A 14,895-nucleotide genomic window follows, 5' to 3' on the forward strand; every position below is an offset into this window, starting at 1 on the left:
ATAGTGGGCGATTTTAATATCCACACAGATGCTGAGAATGACAGCCTCAACACTGCATTTAATCTATTATTAGACTCTATCGGCTTTGCTCAAAAAGTAAATGAGTCCACCCACCACTTTAATCATATCTTAGATCTTGTTCTGACTTATGGTATGGAAATAGAAGACTTAACAGTATTCCCTGAAAACTCCCTTCTGTCTGATCATTTTTTAATAACATTTACATTTACCCTGATGGACTACCCTGCAGTGGGGAATAAGTTTCATTACACTAGAAGTCTTTCAGAAAGCGCTGTAACTAGGTTTAAGGATATGATTCCTTCGTTATGTTCTCTAATGTCATATACCAACACAGAGCAGAGTAGCTACCTAAACTCTGTAAGGGAGTTAGAGTATCTCGTCAATAGTTTTACATCCTCTTTGAAGACAACTTTGGATGCTGTAGCTCCTCTGAAAAAGAGAGCTTTAAATCAGAAGTGTCTGACTCCGTGGTATAACTCACAAACTCGTAGCTTAAAGCAGATAACCCGTAAGTTGGAGAGGAAATGGCGTCTCACTAATTTAGAAGATCTTCACTTAGCCTGGAAAAAGAGTTTGTTGCTCTATAAAAAAGCCCTCCATAAAGCTAGGACATCTTTCTACTCATCACTAATTGAAGAAAATAAGAATAACCTCAGGTTTCTTTTCAGCACTGTAGCTAGGCTGACAAAGAGTCAGAGCTCTATTGAGCTGAGTATTCCATTAACTTTAACTAGTAATGACTTCATGACTTTCTTTGCTAACAAAATTTTGACTATTAGAGAAAAAATTACTCATAACCATCCCAAAGATGTATCGTTATCTTTGGCTGCTTTCAGTGATGCCGGTATTTGGTTAGACTCTTTCTCTCCGGTTGTTCTGTCTGAGTTATTTTCATTGGTTGCTTCGTCCAAACCATCGGCATGTTTATTGGACCCCATTCCTGCCAGGCTGCTCAAGGAAGTCCTACCATTATTTAATGCTTCAATCTTAAATATGATCAATCTATCTTTGTTAGTTGGTTATGTACCACAGGCCTTTAAGGTGGCAGTAATTAAACCATTACTTAAAAAGCCATCACTTGACCCAGCTATCTTAGCTAATTATAGGCCAATTTCCAACCTTCCTTTTATCTCAAAGATTCTTGAGAGGGTAGTTGTAAAACAGCTAACTGATCACCTGCAGAGGAATGGTCTATTTGAAGAGTTTCAGTCAGGTTTTAGAATTCATCATAGTACAGAAACAGCATTAGTGAAGGTTACAAATGATCTTCTTATGGCTTCGGACAGTGGACTTATCTCTGTGCTTGTTCTGTTGGACCTCAGTGCTGCTTTTGATACTGTTGACCATAAAATTTTATTACAGAGATTAGAGCATGTCATAGGTATTAAAGGCACTGCGCTGTGGTGGTTTGAATCATATTTGTCTAATAGATTACCGTTTGTTCATGTAAATGGGGAATCTTCTTCACAGACTAAAGTTAATTATGGAGTTCCACAAGGTTCTGTGCTAGGACCAATTTTATTCACTTTATACATGCTTCCCTTAGGCAGTATTATTAGACGGTATTGCTTAAATTTTCATTGTTACGCAGATGATACCCAGCTTTATCTATCCATGAAGCCAGAGGATACACACCAATTAGCTAAACTGCAGGATTGTCTTACAGACATAAAGACATGGATGACCTCTAATTTCCTGCTTTTAAACTCAGATAAAACTGAAGTTATTGTACTTGGCCCCACAAATCTTAGAAGCATGGTGTCTAACCAGATCGTTACTCTGGATGGCATTTCCCTGATCTCTAGTAATACTGTGAGAAATCTTGGAGTCATTTTTGATCAGGATATGTCATTCAAAGCGCATATTAAACAAATATGTAGGACTGCCTTTTTGCATTTGCGCAATATCTCTAAAATTAGAAATGTCTTGTCTCAGAGTGATGCTGAAAAACTAATTCATGCATTTATTTCCTCTAGGCTGGACTATTGTAATTCATTATTATCAGGTTGTCCTAAAAGTTCCCTAAAAAGCCTTCAGTTGGTTCAGAATGCTGCAGCTAGAGTACTGACGGGGACTAGCAGGAGAGAGCATATCTCACCCGTGTTGGCCTCTCTTCATTGGCTTCCTGTTAATTCTAGAATAGAATTTAAAATTCTTCTTCTTACTTATAAGGTTTTGAATAATCAGGTCCCATCTTATCTTAGGGACCTCGTAGTACCATATTACCCCATTAGAGCGCTTCGTTCTCAGACTGCGGGCTTACTTGTAGTTCCTAGGGTTTGTAAGAGTAGAATGGGAGGCAGAGCCTTCAGCTTTCAGGCTCCTCTCCTGTGGAACCAGCTCCCAATTCAGATCAGGGAGACAGATACCCTCTCTACTTTTAAGATTAGGCTTAAAACTTTCCTTTTCGCTAAGGCTTATAGTTAGGGCTGGATCGGGTGACCCTGGACCATCCCTTGGTTATGCTGCTTTAGACGTAGATTGTGGGGGGGTTCCCATGATGCACTGTTTCTTTCTCTTTTTGCTCCGTATGCATCACTCTGCATTTAATCATTAGTGATCGATCTCTGCCCCCCTCCACAGCATGTCTTTTTCCTGGTTTTTTTCCCTCAGCCCCAACCAGTCTCAGCAGAAGACTGCCCCTCCCTGAGCCTGGTTCTGCTGGAGGTTTCTTCCTGTTAAAAGGGAGTTTTTCCTTCCCACTGTTGCCAAGTGCTTGCTCATAGGGGGTCGTTTTGACCGTTGGGGTTTTTCATAATTATTGTATGGCCTTGCCTTACAATATGGAGCGCCTTGGGGCAACTGTTTGTTGTGATTTGGCGCTATATAAGAAAAAAGTTGATTGATTGATTGATTTTGAATCAATACTCATTTTGATGTAGCATTACTGTGCGCATCACTAGGCACCGTTTGAAAGTTGCATTTATTTTTTTTACATACTTCTACAGCTTCTTTGCTTCCTACAATGCAAGCAGATAACTATTCTACCTTTTTAGGAAACATGAATGCAACACCAGAAGTGTGTTTGTAGAACGGCAGGAAGCATCAGGCTGATTCATTTTGTTGGACAGTGCATCTTTACAGACATGAACAGTACATTATGTTCTTTTATTCTTTAACTAAAGCGATTACAATCAAGGTCCTGTTTGACAGAGGACTTCAATATAACTAAAAATACTATCTTTAAAATTCGAAGGAAACAATAAATATAAGCCCCTACCTTAATTTAATAATGTAATACTCTTTGAGCTTGGATACACCTAAACACATGGATAAAGCCTTTGTTTCACTTGATATGTAATGCTCTTACTGGGGCTTTGTTTTCTTTCAATTAGCCTAGTCCAATATCTTGTTAAGGGCCCATTCACACAATCCGGTTGTTAAGTGTGATGTAACGCATCATGTGACTTTCAACTTCTGGGTCCAAACAAAAAAGGCGCGCTGTCATTAACATTGAGAACTGCACTGAGGTGCTCTGATCAGGCTGCACTTAAACCGTTGCACATGGACAACAGCATTAACATCGCAACATAAAACTCTTTGTATATTTGCCTAAAACTCTCCTGGATATATTAACTGGGTTTTTAGATGTTGTTATTGCATTTGTTTTATGTAAAAAAAAAAAAAAAAAAAAGCCAGAAGCGCTTGTCGTTTCTCCGTTATTTTCAATGGGAGCTGTGAGCTGCGATCGCTTCCTGTTCATGTCGTTCGGGGGGAAAGTGAAATTTGCACTTTAATATCCTGTTTATTGTAATAAATAATTTTTTTAAACAAACAGACATGTAAGTTTTACCTGTGCATAATAAAATATATAAAGTAAAAGAAAAAAGTTTTATTAAGTGTTCTTACCTTAGAAACAGACGAATGCGATTAACATACAATAATTATGTAAAACCCCAACGGTCAAAACGACCCCCTGTGAGCAAGCACTTGGCTACAGTGGGAAGGAAAAACTCCCTTTTAACAGGAAGAAACCTCCAGCAGAACCAGGCTCAGGGAGGGGCAGTCTTCTGCTGGGACTGGTTGGGGCTGAGGGAGAGAACCAGGAAAAAGACATGCTGTGGAGGGGAGCAGAGATCGATCACTAATGATTAAATGCAGAGTGGTGCATACAGAGCAAAAAGAGAAAGAAACAGTGCATCATGGGAACCCCCCAGCAGTCTACGTCTATAGCAGCATAACTAAGGGATGGTTCAGGGTCACCTGATCCAGCCCTAACTATAAGCTTTAGCAAAAAGGAAAGTTTTAAGCCTAATCTTAAAACTAGAGAGGGTGTCTGTCTCCCTGATCTGAATTGGGAGCTGGTTCCACAGGAGAGGAGCCTGAAAGCTGAAGGCTCTGCCTCCCATTCTACTCTTACAAACCCTAGGAACTACAAGTAAGCCTGCAGTCTGAGAGCGAAGCGCTCTATTGGGGTGATATGGTACTACGAGGTCCCTAAGATAAGATGGGACCTGATTATTCAAAACCTTATAAGTAAGAAGAAGAATTTTAAATTCTATTCTAGAATTAACAGGAAGCCAATGAAGAGAGGCCAATATGGGTGAGATATGCTCTCTCCTTCTAGTCCCGTCAGTACTCTAGCTGCAGCATTTTGAATTAACTGAAGGCTTTTTAGGGAACTTTTAGGACAACCTGATAATAATGAATTACAATAGTCCAGCCTAGAGGAAATAAATGCATGAATTAGTTTTTCAGCATCACTCTGAGACAAGACCTTTCTGATTTTAGAGATATTGCGTAAATGCAAAAAAGCAGTCCTACATATTTGTTTAATATGCGCTTTGAATGACATATCCTGATCAAAAATGACTCCAAGATTTCTCACAGTATTACTAGAGGTCAGGGTAATGCCATCCAGAGTAAGGATCTGGTTAGACACCATGTTTCTAAGATTTGTGGGGCCAAGTACAATAACTTCAGTTTTATCTGAGTTTAAAAGCAGGAAATTAGAGGTCATCCATGTCTTTATGTCTGTAAGACAATCCTGCAGTTTAGCTAATTGGTGTGTGTCCTCTGGCTTCATGGATAGATAAAGCTGGGTATCATCTGCGTAACAATGAAAATTTAAGCAATACCGTCTAATAATACTGCCTAAGGGAAGCATGTATAAAGTGAATAAAATTGGTCCTAGCACAGAACCTTGTGGAACTCCATAATTAACTTTAGTCTGTGAAGAAGATTCCCCATTTACATGAACAAATTGTAATCTATTAGACAAATATGATTCAAACCACCGCAGCGCAGTGCCTTTAATACCTATGGCATGCTCTAATCTCTGTAATAAAATTTTATGGTCAACAGTATCAAAAGCAGCACTGAGGTCTAACAGAACAAGCACAGAGATGAGTCCACTGTCCGAGGCCATAAGAAGATCATTTGTAACCTTCACTAATGCTGTTTCTGTACTATGATGAATTCTAAAACCTGACTGAAACTCTTCAAATAGACCATTCCTCTGCAGATGATCAGTTAGCTGTTTTACAACTACCCTTTCAAGAATTTTTGAGAGAAAAGGAAGGTTGGAGATTGGCCTATAATTAGCTAAGATAGCTGGGTCAAGTGATGGCTTTTTAAGTAATGGTTTAATTACTGCCACCTTAAACGTCTGTGGTACATAGCCAACTAACAAAGATAGATTGATCATATTTAAGATCGAAGCATTAAATAATGGTAGGGCTTCCTTGAGCAGCTTGGTAGGAATGGGGTCTAATAAACATGTTGATGGTTTGGATGAAGTAACTAATGAAAATAACTCAGACAGAACAATCGGAGAGAAAGAGTCTAACCAAATACCGGCATCACTGAAAGCAGCCAAAGATAACTATACGTCTTTAGGATGGTTATGAGTAATTTTTTCTCTAATAGTTAAAATTTTGTTAGCAAAGAAAGTCATGAAGTCATTACTAGTTAAAGTTAATGGAATACTCACCTCAATAGAGCTCTGACTCTTTGTCAGCCTGGCTACAGTGCTGAAAAGAAACCTGGGGTTGTTCTTATTTTCTTCAATTAGTGATGAGTAGAAAGATGTCCTAGCTTTACGGAGGGCTTTTTTATAGAGCAACAGACTCTTTTTCCAGGCTAAGTGAAGATCTTCTACATTAGTGAGACGGCATTTCCTCTCCAACTTACGGGTTATCTGCTTTAAGCTACGAGTTTGTGAGTTATACCACGGAGTCAGACACTTCTGATTTAAAGCTCTCTTTTTCAGAGGAGCTACAGCATCCAAAGTTGTCTTCAATGAGGATGTAAAACTACTGACGAGATACTCTATCTCACTTACAGAGTTTAGGTAGCTACTCTGCACTGTGTTGGTATATGGCATTAGAGAACATAAAGAAGGAATCATATCCTTAAACCTAGTTACAGCGCTTTCTGAAAGACTTCTAGTGTAATGAAACTTATTCCCCACTGCTGGGTAGTCCATCAGAGTAAATGTAAATGTTATTAAGAAATGATCAGACAGAAGGGAGTTTTCAGGGAATACTGTTAAGTCTTCTATTTCCATACCATAAGTCAGAACAAGATCTAAGATATGATTAAAGTGGTGGGTGGACTCATTTACTTTTTGAGCAAAGCCAATAGAGTCTAATAATAGATTAAATGCAGTGTTGAGGCTGTCATTCTCAGCATCTGTGTGGATGTTAAAATCGCCCACTATAATTATCTTATCTGAGCTAAGCACTAAGTCAGACAAAAGGTCTGAAAATTCACAGAGAAACTCACAGTAACGACCAGGTGGACGATAGATAATAACAAATAAAACTGGTTTTTGGGACTTCCAATTTGGATGGACAAGACTAAGAGACAAGCTTTCAAATGAATTAAAGCTCTGTCTGGGTTTTTGATTAATTAATAAGCTGGAATGGAAGATTGCTGCTAATCCTCCGCCCCGGCCCGTGCTACGAGCATTCTGACAGTTAGTGTGACTCGGGGGTGTTGACTCATTTAAACTAACATATTCATCCTGCTGTAACCAGGTTTCTGTTAGGCAGAATAAATCAATATGTTGATCAATTATTATATCATTTACCAACAGGGACTTAGAAGAGAGAGACCTAATGTTTAATAGACCACATTTAACTGTTTTAGTCTGTGGTGCAGTTGAAGGTGCTATATTATTTTTTCTTTTTGAATTTTTATGCTTAAATAGATTTTTGCTGGTTATTGGTGGTCTGGGAGCAGGCACCGTCTCTACGGGGATGGGGTAATGAGGGGATGGCAGGGGGAGAGAAGCTGCAGAGAGGTGTGTAAGACTACAACTCTGCTTCCTGGTCCCAACCCTGGATAGTCACGGTTTGGAGGATTTAAGAAAATTGGCCAGATTTCTAGAAATGAGAGCTGCTCCATCCAAAGTGGGATGGATGCCGTCTCTCCTAACAAGACCAGGTTTTCCCCAGAAGCTTTGCCAATTATCTATGAAGCCCACCTCATTTTTTGGACACCACTCAGACAGCCAGCAATTCAAGGAGAACATGCGGCTAAACATGTCACTCCCGGTCCGATTGGGGAGGGGCCCAGAGAAAACTACAGAGTCCGACATTGTTTTTGCAAAGTTGCACACCGATGGACGGAGGTTTGCGCATACTGTAAACACAAACTAAACTTAAACTGTAGATCTTTAAAAGCATCATACAGATGTAACTTTAATTGTAAACTTGCAGGTCTTTGATTTATCACGTGATGTGTTACGTCAGAGCTTAACAACAGGATGACGTGTAGTGGCTTATGCTGACGTGTAGTGGCTTATGCTGACCGACATAACAGATTCTCAAAAATCTCTGTGAAATGCCAGAGAGGTTTCAGTCCAGGGGTCCAAATTTCCTGTTTTCAACGCAGGTTGACACCTCATTGGAGGGCAGCATTGTACTGGCGGAGCTCAATTATTTGGTGGCGGACCATTTACTATAGGCAGTAGTTGAGCTTTTGCCATCGGAGGGCAGGAGCATGGATGGCGTTCTCTGTTTAAAAGTAGCTCAGCTTGGTGGAGCTGATTGTTGACTCAATAGTTGAGATGTCATGTAAACTCGAAAAAAGTGTAGTTGCGTTACATGTTACTGGTGCGTTGTCGAGACGGGTTTTACATATTTCTTTATATTTCTACATATTCCTTCATGCCCAAGAGATCCAGAGTAGGTGATGTGTCCAGTCAAGCCTCCAACATTGGCCAACATAGCCGAATGGAGCAGTAACTATGTACTAGCAGCGGTGACGTAGTAGTAGCGGATGTTAGTTCTTGTCGCCGTTTTAGCACAAATGCTTTTTACGGGACCATGACAAACATCAGTGTTGCCTAACTGATGTGGAATTAGCCCCCTTCGGAGTCTGGCGGACCTCGGTAGTGGTCGACATTAATCAACTTTTCACTCTCCATCGGCAAACGCCAGGCTAATCGTCAGAGTGTAAATGCACCGTAAGGTGTGTAAGCGCTCTCCTTTAACTATAGAATGATTTGAACATTTTGACTTGTGTCAGTATTTGTAGATGATGAAGTTATTCCATAATATTTTCCTCTACAAGAGCTTGGAAAAAAAACTGACAGTTCAACAAATTTTATTAAATTGTTATGAGGTATGTTTGACAAAGCCAGAATGTTCAACTATTGAACAAAAATTGCTTTGTATCACATCTGTCAGTTGTTTATTTTCTACGAAGTAAGAAAGCTAGGTGAAGATCCTCTAAATGTGGTAATTCCCTAACTTGTACTGGGCATGGTTAAAAAAAAACAAAAAACAGCCTGGATACTTGGTAAGGGCTGGCTGAATCTTCTAAAAAAAATTAAGCAACATAGCTTCAAGGTTCAATCCCGGGTTGGCCCTATTCGGTTGCAGCACAGTACACTTGGCCTCTGAGCCTGTGCTCAGCTGAGTAAACAGATGGGCCGAGCTACCGCATGAAATCAGTGCTGTGCAGAGGATAATTGGACTGGACTGTTTCCTGGGGCACGAGTCTTTCTTGTTTGTGTTAATGCTACAGAATGGAAAAAGATCTCCTATGAACAGGCAACATGGAAAATGGGATGGGACAGAATACTAAAAAATGTGGAAGTATGCAGACACAAGTATCTTATTACTGCTTGAAAAGTAATATCTGTTTGTCGTTTTTGACCTGCCCTGAATTCCCTGCATCCTGTGTTTCTCTCTCTCTCTCTCTCTCTCTCTCTCTCTCTCTCTCTCTCTCTCTCTCTCTCTCTCTCTCTCTCTCTCCCCAAAGCATTTGTGATATCTGGCACTTGTACTCGCCTTTCTCATAGATGATGCTGTTTCTTATATCTACCACTTTATGTTTCTTTGTCTTATATCCTTTTTTTTCTCTCACTCTGTCTTTTTCTCTCTATGCTGTCCCCAGATTTTGACCAGGCAGACTTTAAGCGGGGCATTGTCTCGATCAGTGATCTTCGGGTGGGTGCGGTGCTGACGGGCCGGGTGGAAAACACAGCTCTCTTTGGGGCTTTTGTAGATATCGGTGTGGGCCGCTCAGGCCTGATCCACAAAAGCAACATCACCATGGATAAGTTTACTGTGAGCCAGCGCCGCCGCAGCCTGGCACTGGGACCTGGAGAACGGGTTGAGGTCAGGGTCCTGAATGTGGACCCTGGGAAGGGACGAATTGCTCTGGACCTGATCAGGGTTTTGCAGTAGTACTAAGTCTCTACCAAACTAATGAGGGATTAAAATTAATATGATTATTCTAGATGTGCACCAGAAAAGAAATGTTAGTCACAAGTTTGTTTGTTTTTTAGTTTGTTTGTGAATGAACACATATTCATCCAATCTTTGCTATTTTCAGTATCATGCACTTTTTACTGGTAGTTCCTGCAAAAAAAGTCAGTTTATAATGACTGATGATTTTATTTTTATTTCTCCTAAAAGTTGGGCTAAAAAAAATTAAAGCAAAGCCATTTTATAAATTAAAATATTTGTTGTGACCCCAGCATAAATAAAAAGCAAAAGGCAAACAAAGCTTCTTATGAATATCTTATGGTTGTTTGACTTTTTTTCTGTTTCAGAAGCAGTTCTTCGGGATGGGGATTGATGGCATTTTATCGATGCCATTATGGATTCTGATTAGCGCTCCAATTCTTTGATTCCTGTTTTGATTCCTCATCAATTTTCTCTGTGGGGAAAATGTAGCTCGACACAGGTTTTCAGCTTCAGTGTAGCTATTTTCCTTGTTGCAAGATAGAAGTTGATGTTGTGAATCACGTCTAATAGCGTCATGTGTGAGTTTTTGCAACTCCACATTGGCAGTAAAATACAGCGCCATCGATGACATCTGAAGCATACGATTCGGTTGGCTTGAAAATTCTGGACCCACCTCTTGATTCCCAGCCTGTAGTGGTACTTATTCAGTATGGCCGTACTGTGCCTGAGAGGAAACAATCTGTTGGGGCAAATGTAGTAAAATCTGGTTGTTACATTTTGGAATTAATCAAATAGTTATTTATAAACAATCGGGAATGTTTAGTCATCTTCATGATTTATGAGAAAACATATAGACATTTTGACTAAAACAGCTCAAAATCCATGGACTTTCAGTTGGTTTTAAACTGTAGTCAGCAACAGTTTGTCTAAGCAACTCAGTATAAATCCATTTTATGCCAATTTGCCTTTGTTTTTGAGCTGTTTAACACACACTCAGATACAGTTCAGGCATGATTATGACCTGTTTAATGCATCTTAACAGTTCAATAACAAGTCTACTTGTAGAATTGTGTAAAAATCAGTTTGCAACAGAGTATGTTTAAGAGTATGGTAGTGGTAGTGGACTTCAGAAGGTCTGTCTGTCTGTCTATCTATCTATCTAATCTAATCTAATCGTATCTAATCTAATCTATCGTATCTAATCTATCTATCTATCAATCATAACCAGGTAAACTATTGTGGGGGAAAAAAGCTTTTAAACAACTTCAGCTGCATTTTAAACTATTCTGATGTCCTAGGGGTAAAACCATTTTAAAAGGGGTGAAAAGCAGTTTTTAACAAAATGGAAAAGAAGCAAATCCTCAAGTTCCTTAAGTCGGAGCCAGTTTGATTTTCTGATTTTCTTGCAGCAGCTGCATTCATGAATGTATTAAACTGAAATAATATTAACATTTTCCAAATTGAAACGGAATAATAAATCAGCTACTCTAAATACTGTTCGCGTGTGTGTATGTATGTATATATATATATATATATATATATATATATATATATATATATATATACAGTAGTGTTCAGAATAATAGTAGTGCTATGTGACTAAAAAGCAGTTTGAACATAATAGTTTTGGGTTTGTAGCGTCAACAGCATATGCTACTATTATTGTGAAAACCCCCTTTTCTACTTTGTTTTACTAATAGCCCAATTTCATAGCCTTAAGAGTGTGCATATCATGGATGCTTGGTCTTGTTGGATTTGTGAGAATCTCCTGAATCTATTGGCACCTTGTTTCCCATGTAACAATAAGAAATATACTCAAAACCTGGATTAATCTTTTTAGTCACATAGCACTACTATTCTGAACACTACTATATATATATATATATATATATATATATATATATATATATATATATATATATGCATATATATGCATATATATATGCATATATATATATATATATATATTTAAAACAATTATTCCTGCGGACTGGCTACCCCCCCCCCATCCCACACACATATGAATGGTATATTAATTGCAATGATTAAGCTAGTTTTAAAAATAATAATTGTGTGCATCTCCATTCAAAGTTGCAGTGAAATCATTCCATGATGATGATGATCCATAGACCATTAAAGCAGGGAGAAAGTTTCTCATTCATTGTCGGACGGCTTCCCTGATCACCGGTGTCCACAATGGTGTTTGAGCGTTGCTGTCCCTTGAGGCACCTAAGACCTTCAGGCCACAGCTCCCCACTGCAGCTTCAGCAATGAAAGCTTTGAACATTGCCCTTTCTAGTTCAATGCGCCCAACCTCCACACGGATGCTAGAAAAGCTCTGCCGTGTGAGTTGAAGATCTGTCAAACAGTGGGCTCTGCCAGATGTTCCCAGTTCACCTGCACTATCTGTTTGGGATTACCAAGTCTGTCCAAAGTCCTCCCCCACCCTCTGATCCAACTCACCACCAGATGGTTATCAGTTGACAGCTCTGCCCCTCTCTTCACCCGAGTGTCCAGAACATGCGGCCTCGGATCAGATGATACGATCACAAAATCAGTCACCGACCTTTGTCCTAGGGTGCTCTGGTACCATGTACACTTATGAGCATCCTTATGTTCGACCATGGTGTTCATTATCACCATTATCACCGGAGTCCCAAGCGATACAGCTTGGGACTCCGACGAGGGCGGTAGCATCTCCTCCACTCTCCCTTATCTCTCTGCCTTTAACCTTCAAGTCCCTACTTCACCAGACTGTGAATTCCTCAAAACTATATTGGATTCTGGATCTATTGGACTACTACTTGATTAACCATAGAATTGATCAGCTGGTCTCTGAACGCTATTGACACCATTTTTTCTACAAGAAGGTCAGGACTGGGGGATCCTACCCGCCCAGATGGAACGTATCCTGCGTGCTATGTCCTCAACTCCTAGGGGTCTTGGCGTGTTGCATGCTTGGTGCCTTTCTCTGTTGAGGACGTCGAGGATTTATTCATTTTTCATCTCATGGCAGCAGGGCTGGTACTTTTTGGCTTATGTGCTGCCCGGATCTACCGGAAAATTGGCAAGATGGCGGCATCAACAACCACGGGCCCTCGCTTGTCCGTCATGATTAACGAGGTTGGCAAGGCAGTGCATTCTCAGACTGCGATGACTCTTGAACTCAGACGCAAAGTGGATGACACCTTGGAGCTCATGCGTGCCTTGCAGTTGAAGCTGAAGGTTTCGGAGGCCGGTGAATATTCTTAATTCATAATTGGGAATATTCTAAATTCATAATTTGGATTTGGCTGTTCAAGTGGCACTGTTAAAAGTGTTTTTCACTGCTCAGTTACAACACTTCAGGCTTATCTAGCCTCAAGGACAAATTGCCCACTGTTTACCTCCAGAGGAATTTATTCAGGCCTTGATGAGATTATTCAGCTCCATTCTTATCTCAACCCACAAAGACAATAAACTGACAGACTTACACATGGACTGAAGCATGCTCCAATTTTTCCCTTTCACCTCCCTTCTTGCTCCCCCGCGGCAGGCCCCCGTTCTTCCCAAGCTGGCAGGCGGCGCGACTCCAGTTGCAGCGGCTACCACACACTCACATCGCCTCAATTTGGAAAACGGACTGTTTCAAGTTTAGTGCACATAAACAATGTCAAATGTATATGTGTTGTCTTAATTCTGATGTGTGCCATTATTATGGTAAACAAGTAATAATTGTTGATTAATTGCTGTTTGTCTGTGGAATGTGAGTGTGGCAGTCTCGTTGTTGTTGTAATGACAATGATAATAAAGCTATCCATCCATCCATCCATCCATTATGGATAGTCCGTAACTAGCACAGAAGTCCAACAACAAATGGCCGTTCGGGTTTAGATCGGGGAGGCTGTTCCTCCCAGTCACACGTCTCCAGGTGTCTCTGTCATTGTTCACGTGTCCGGTGAAGTCCCCCAGTAGAACAATGGAGCCCCCCACAGGAGCCCCATACAGGACTCCATTCAGGGACTCCAGGAATGCCGAATACTCCAAACTGTTGTTTGGTGCATGCTCAAGAAACCCCCCCCCCCCCCCCCCCCCCCCCCCGCCTCCAGAAGGTGCAAGGAGGCAATCCTCTCATCTACTGGGGTAAACTCCAACGTAGCAGCAGTCATATGGAGACTTTTGAGTATCCCCACACCCGCCTGGCGCCTCAAACCTGGGCAACTCCAGAGAAGAATAATGTCCAATGCCTATCAAAGAGAGTGGTTCCGGAGTCTAGGCTGTGTGTGGAGGCGAGGCCCACCAGATCTAACTGGTAATGCTGCATCTCCCACACAACCTCCGGCTCCTTCAACTACAATGAGGTGACGTTCCACACCACCAGAGCTAGCCCCTGCCACCAGGGTCTGGTCCACTGATGCCCTTGACTTTCACTACCACCCATGGACAGCGCACCCGACACCAGCGGTTCCCCCTGTGGGTGATGGGCCCACAGGGTGGAGATGAAGGTCCATGTTGCCTTTTCAGGCTGTGCCTGACTGGGCTCCATGGCAAGCTCAGCCACCAGGTGCTCACTGATGGGCCCTCCATACAGGCCTGGCTCCAGATGGGGGTCCCGGACTTCCTCTGGGCCGGGTCACATTTCCTCTGCCTCATGCCTCATTTTGTCATGGTGTCTTGTGGACAATTCTTAGTCTGGCCCCTTGCTTGAGACCAATTTGCTATGGGAGACCCTACCAGGAGAACAAAGGCTCCAGACAACACAGCTGTCAGGTTTATAGCGGCACACAAACCTCTCCACCACGATAAGGTGATGGTTCCCGGAAAGGAACACTGTTCAGAAATGTTTCAAACCTTTGAAACACCTGTGTGTCAAACCATTGTTGCAGGGTCTGCATAAAAAGGACAATATTACATTGCAGATCGAAATATGCAACAGAATGGGAAAGTAAAACCGGAATTAAGAATAGATAGAACGTGTGGCTGGGGATGGTACAAAACCTTTTGTTCAGACTGCAAATTAATTATGACTGTCTCCAAACACCGACTCAAAATATTTTCATGTATTTAAAATGTTCCGCCGATGTTCCAGAGTCCACGTGGAAGGGAAGACATCGCATGCTTGTGTTACCACCTGGGGAACCTTGGCACCTGCTGGGCAGTTCACATATGTGCCTCCATATCAAGTTATGGATTTCATACTTAAAGGTTACAGTCAGCACAAAGTCTGCACTTTTGGTTTAACAGGAGCCAG

General features: G+C 41.1%; 1 protein-coding gene across 1 annotated transcript in view; it reads left to right on the forward strand.

Annotated features, from left to right (window-relative positions):
- srbd1 (S1 RNA binding domain 1) overlaps positions 1-9,664 on the forward strand; it is a 123,104-nt gene extending 113,440 nt beyond the window's left edge. Inside the window, exon 21 of the mRNA XM_034184608.1 lies at positions 9,370-9,664. Coding sequence (XP_034040499.1) covers positions 9,370-9,662 — 293 coding nt within the window. The 3' untranslated portion in view covers positions 9,663-9,664. The remainder of the gene's footprint in view (positions 1-9,369) is intronic.
- The last annotated feature ends 5,231 nt before the right edge of the window (positions 9,665-14,895 follow it).

The sequence above is a fragment of the Thalassophryne amazonica genome, chromosome 13 (genome assembly GCF_902500255.1).
Source record: "Thalassophryne amazonica chromosome 13, fThaAma1.1, whole genome shotgun sequence".
NCBI classification, from domain to species: domain Eukaryota; kingdom Metazoa; phylum Chordata; class Actinopteri; order Batrachoidiformes; family Batrachoididae; genus Thalassophryne; species Thalassophryne amazonica.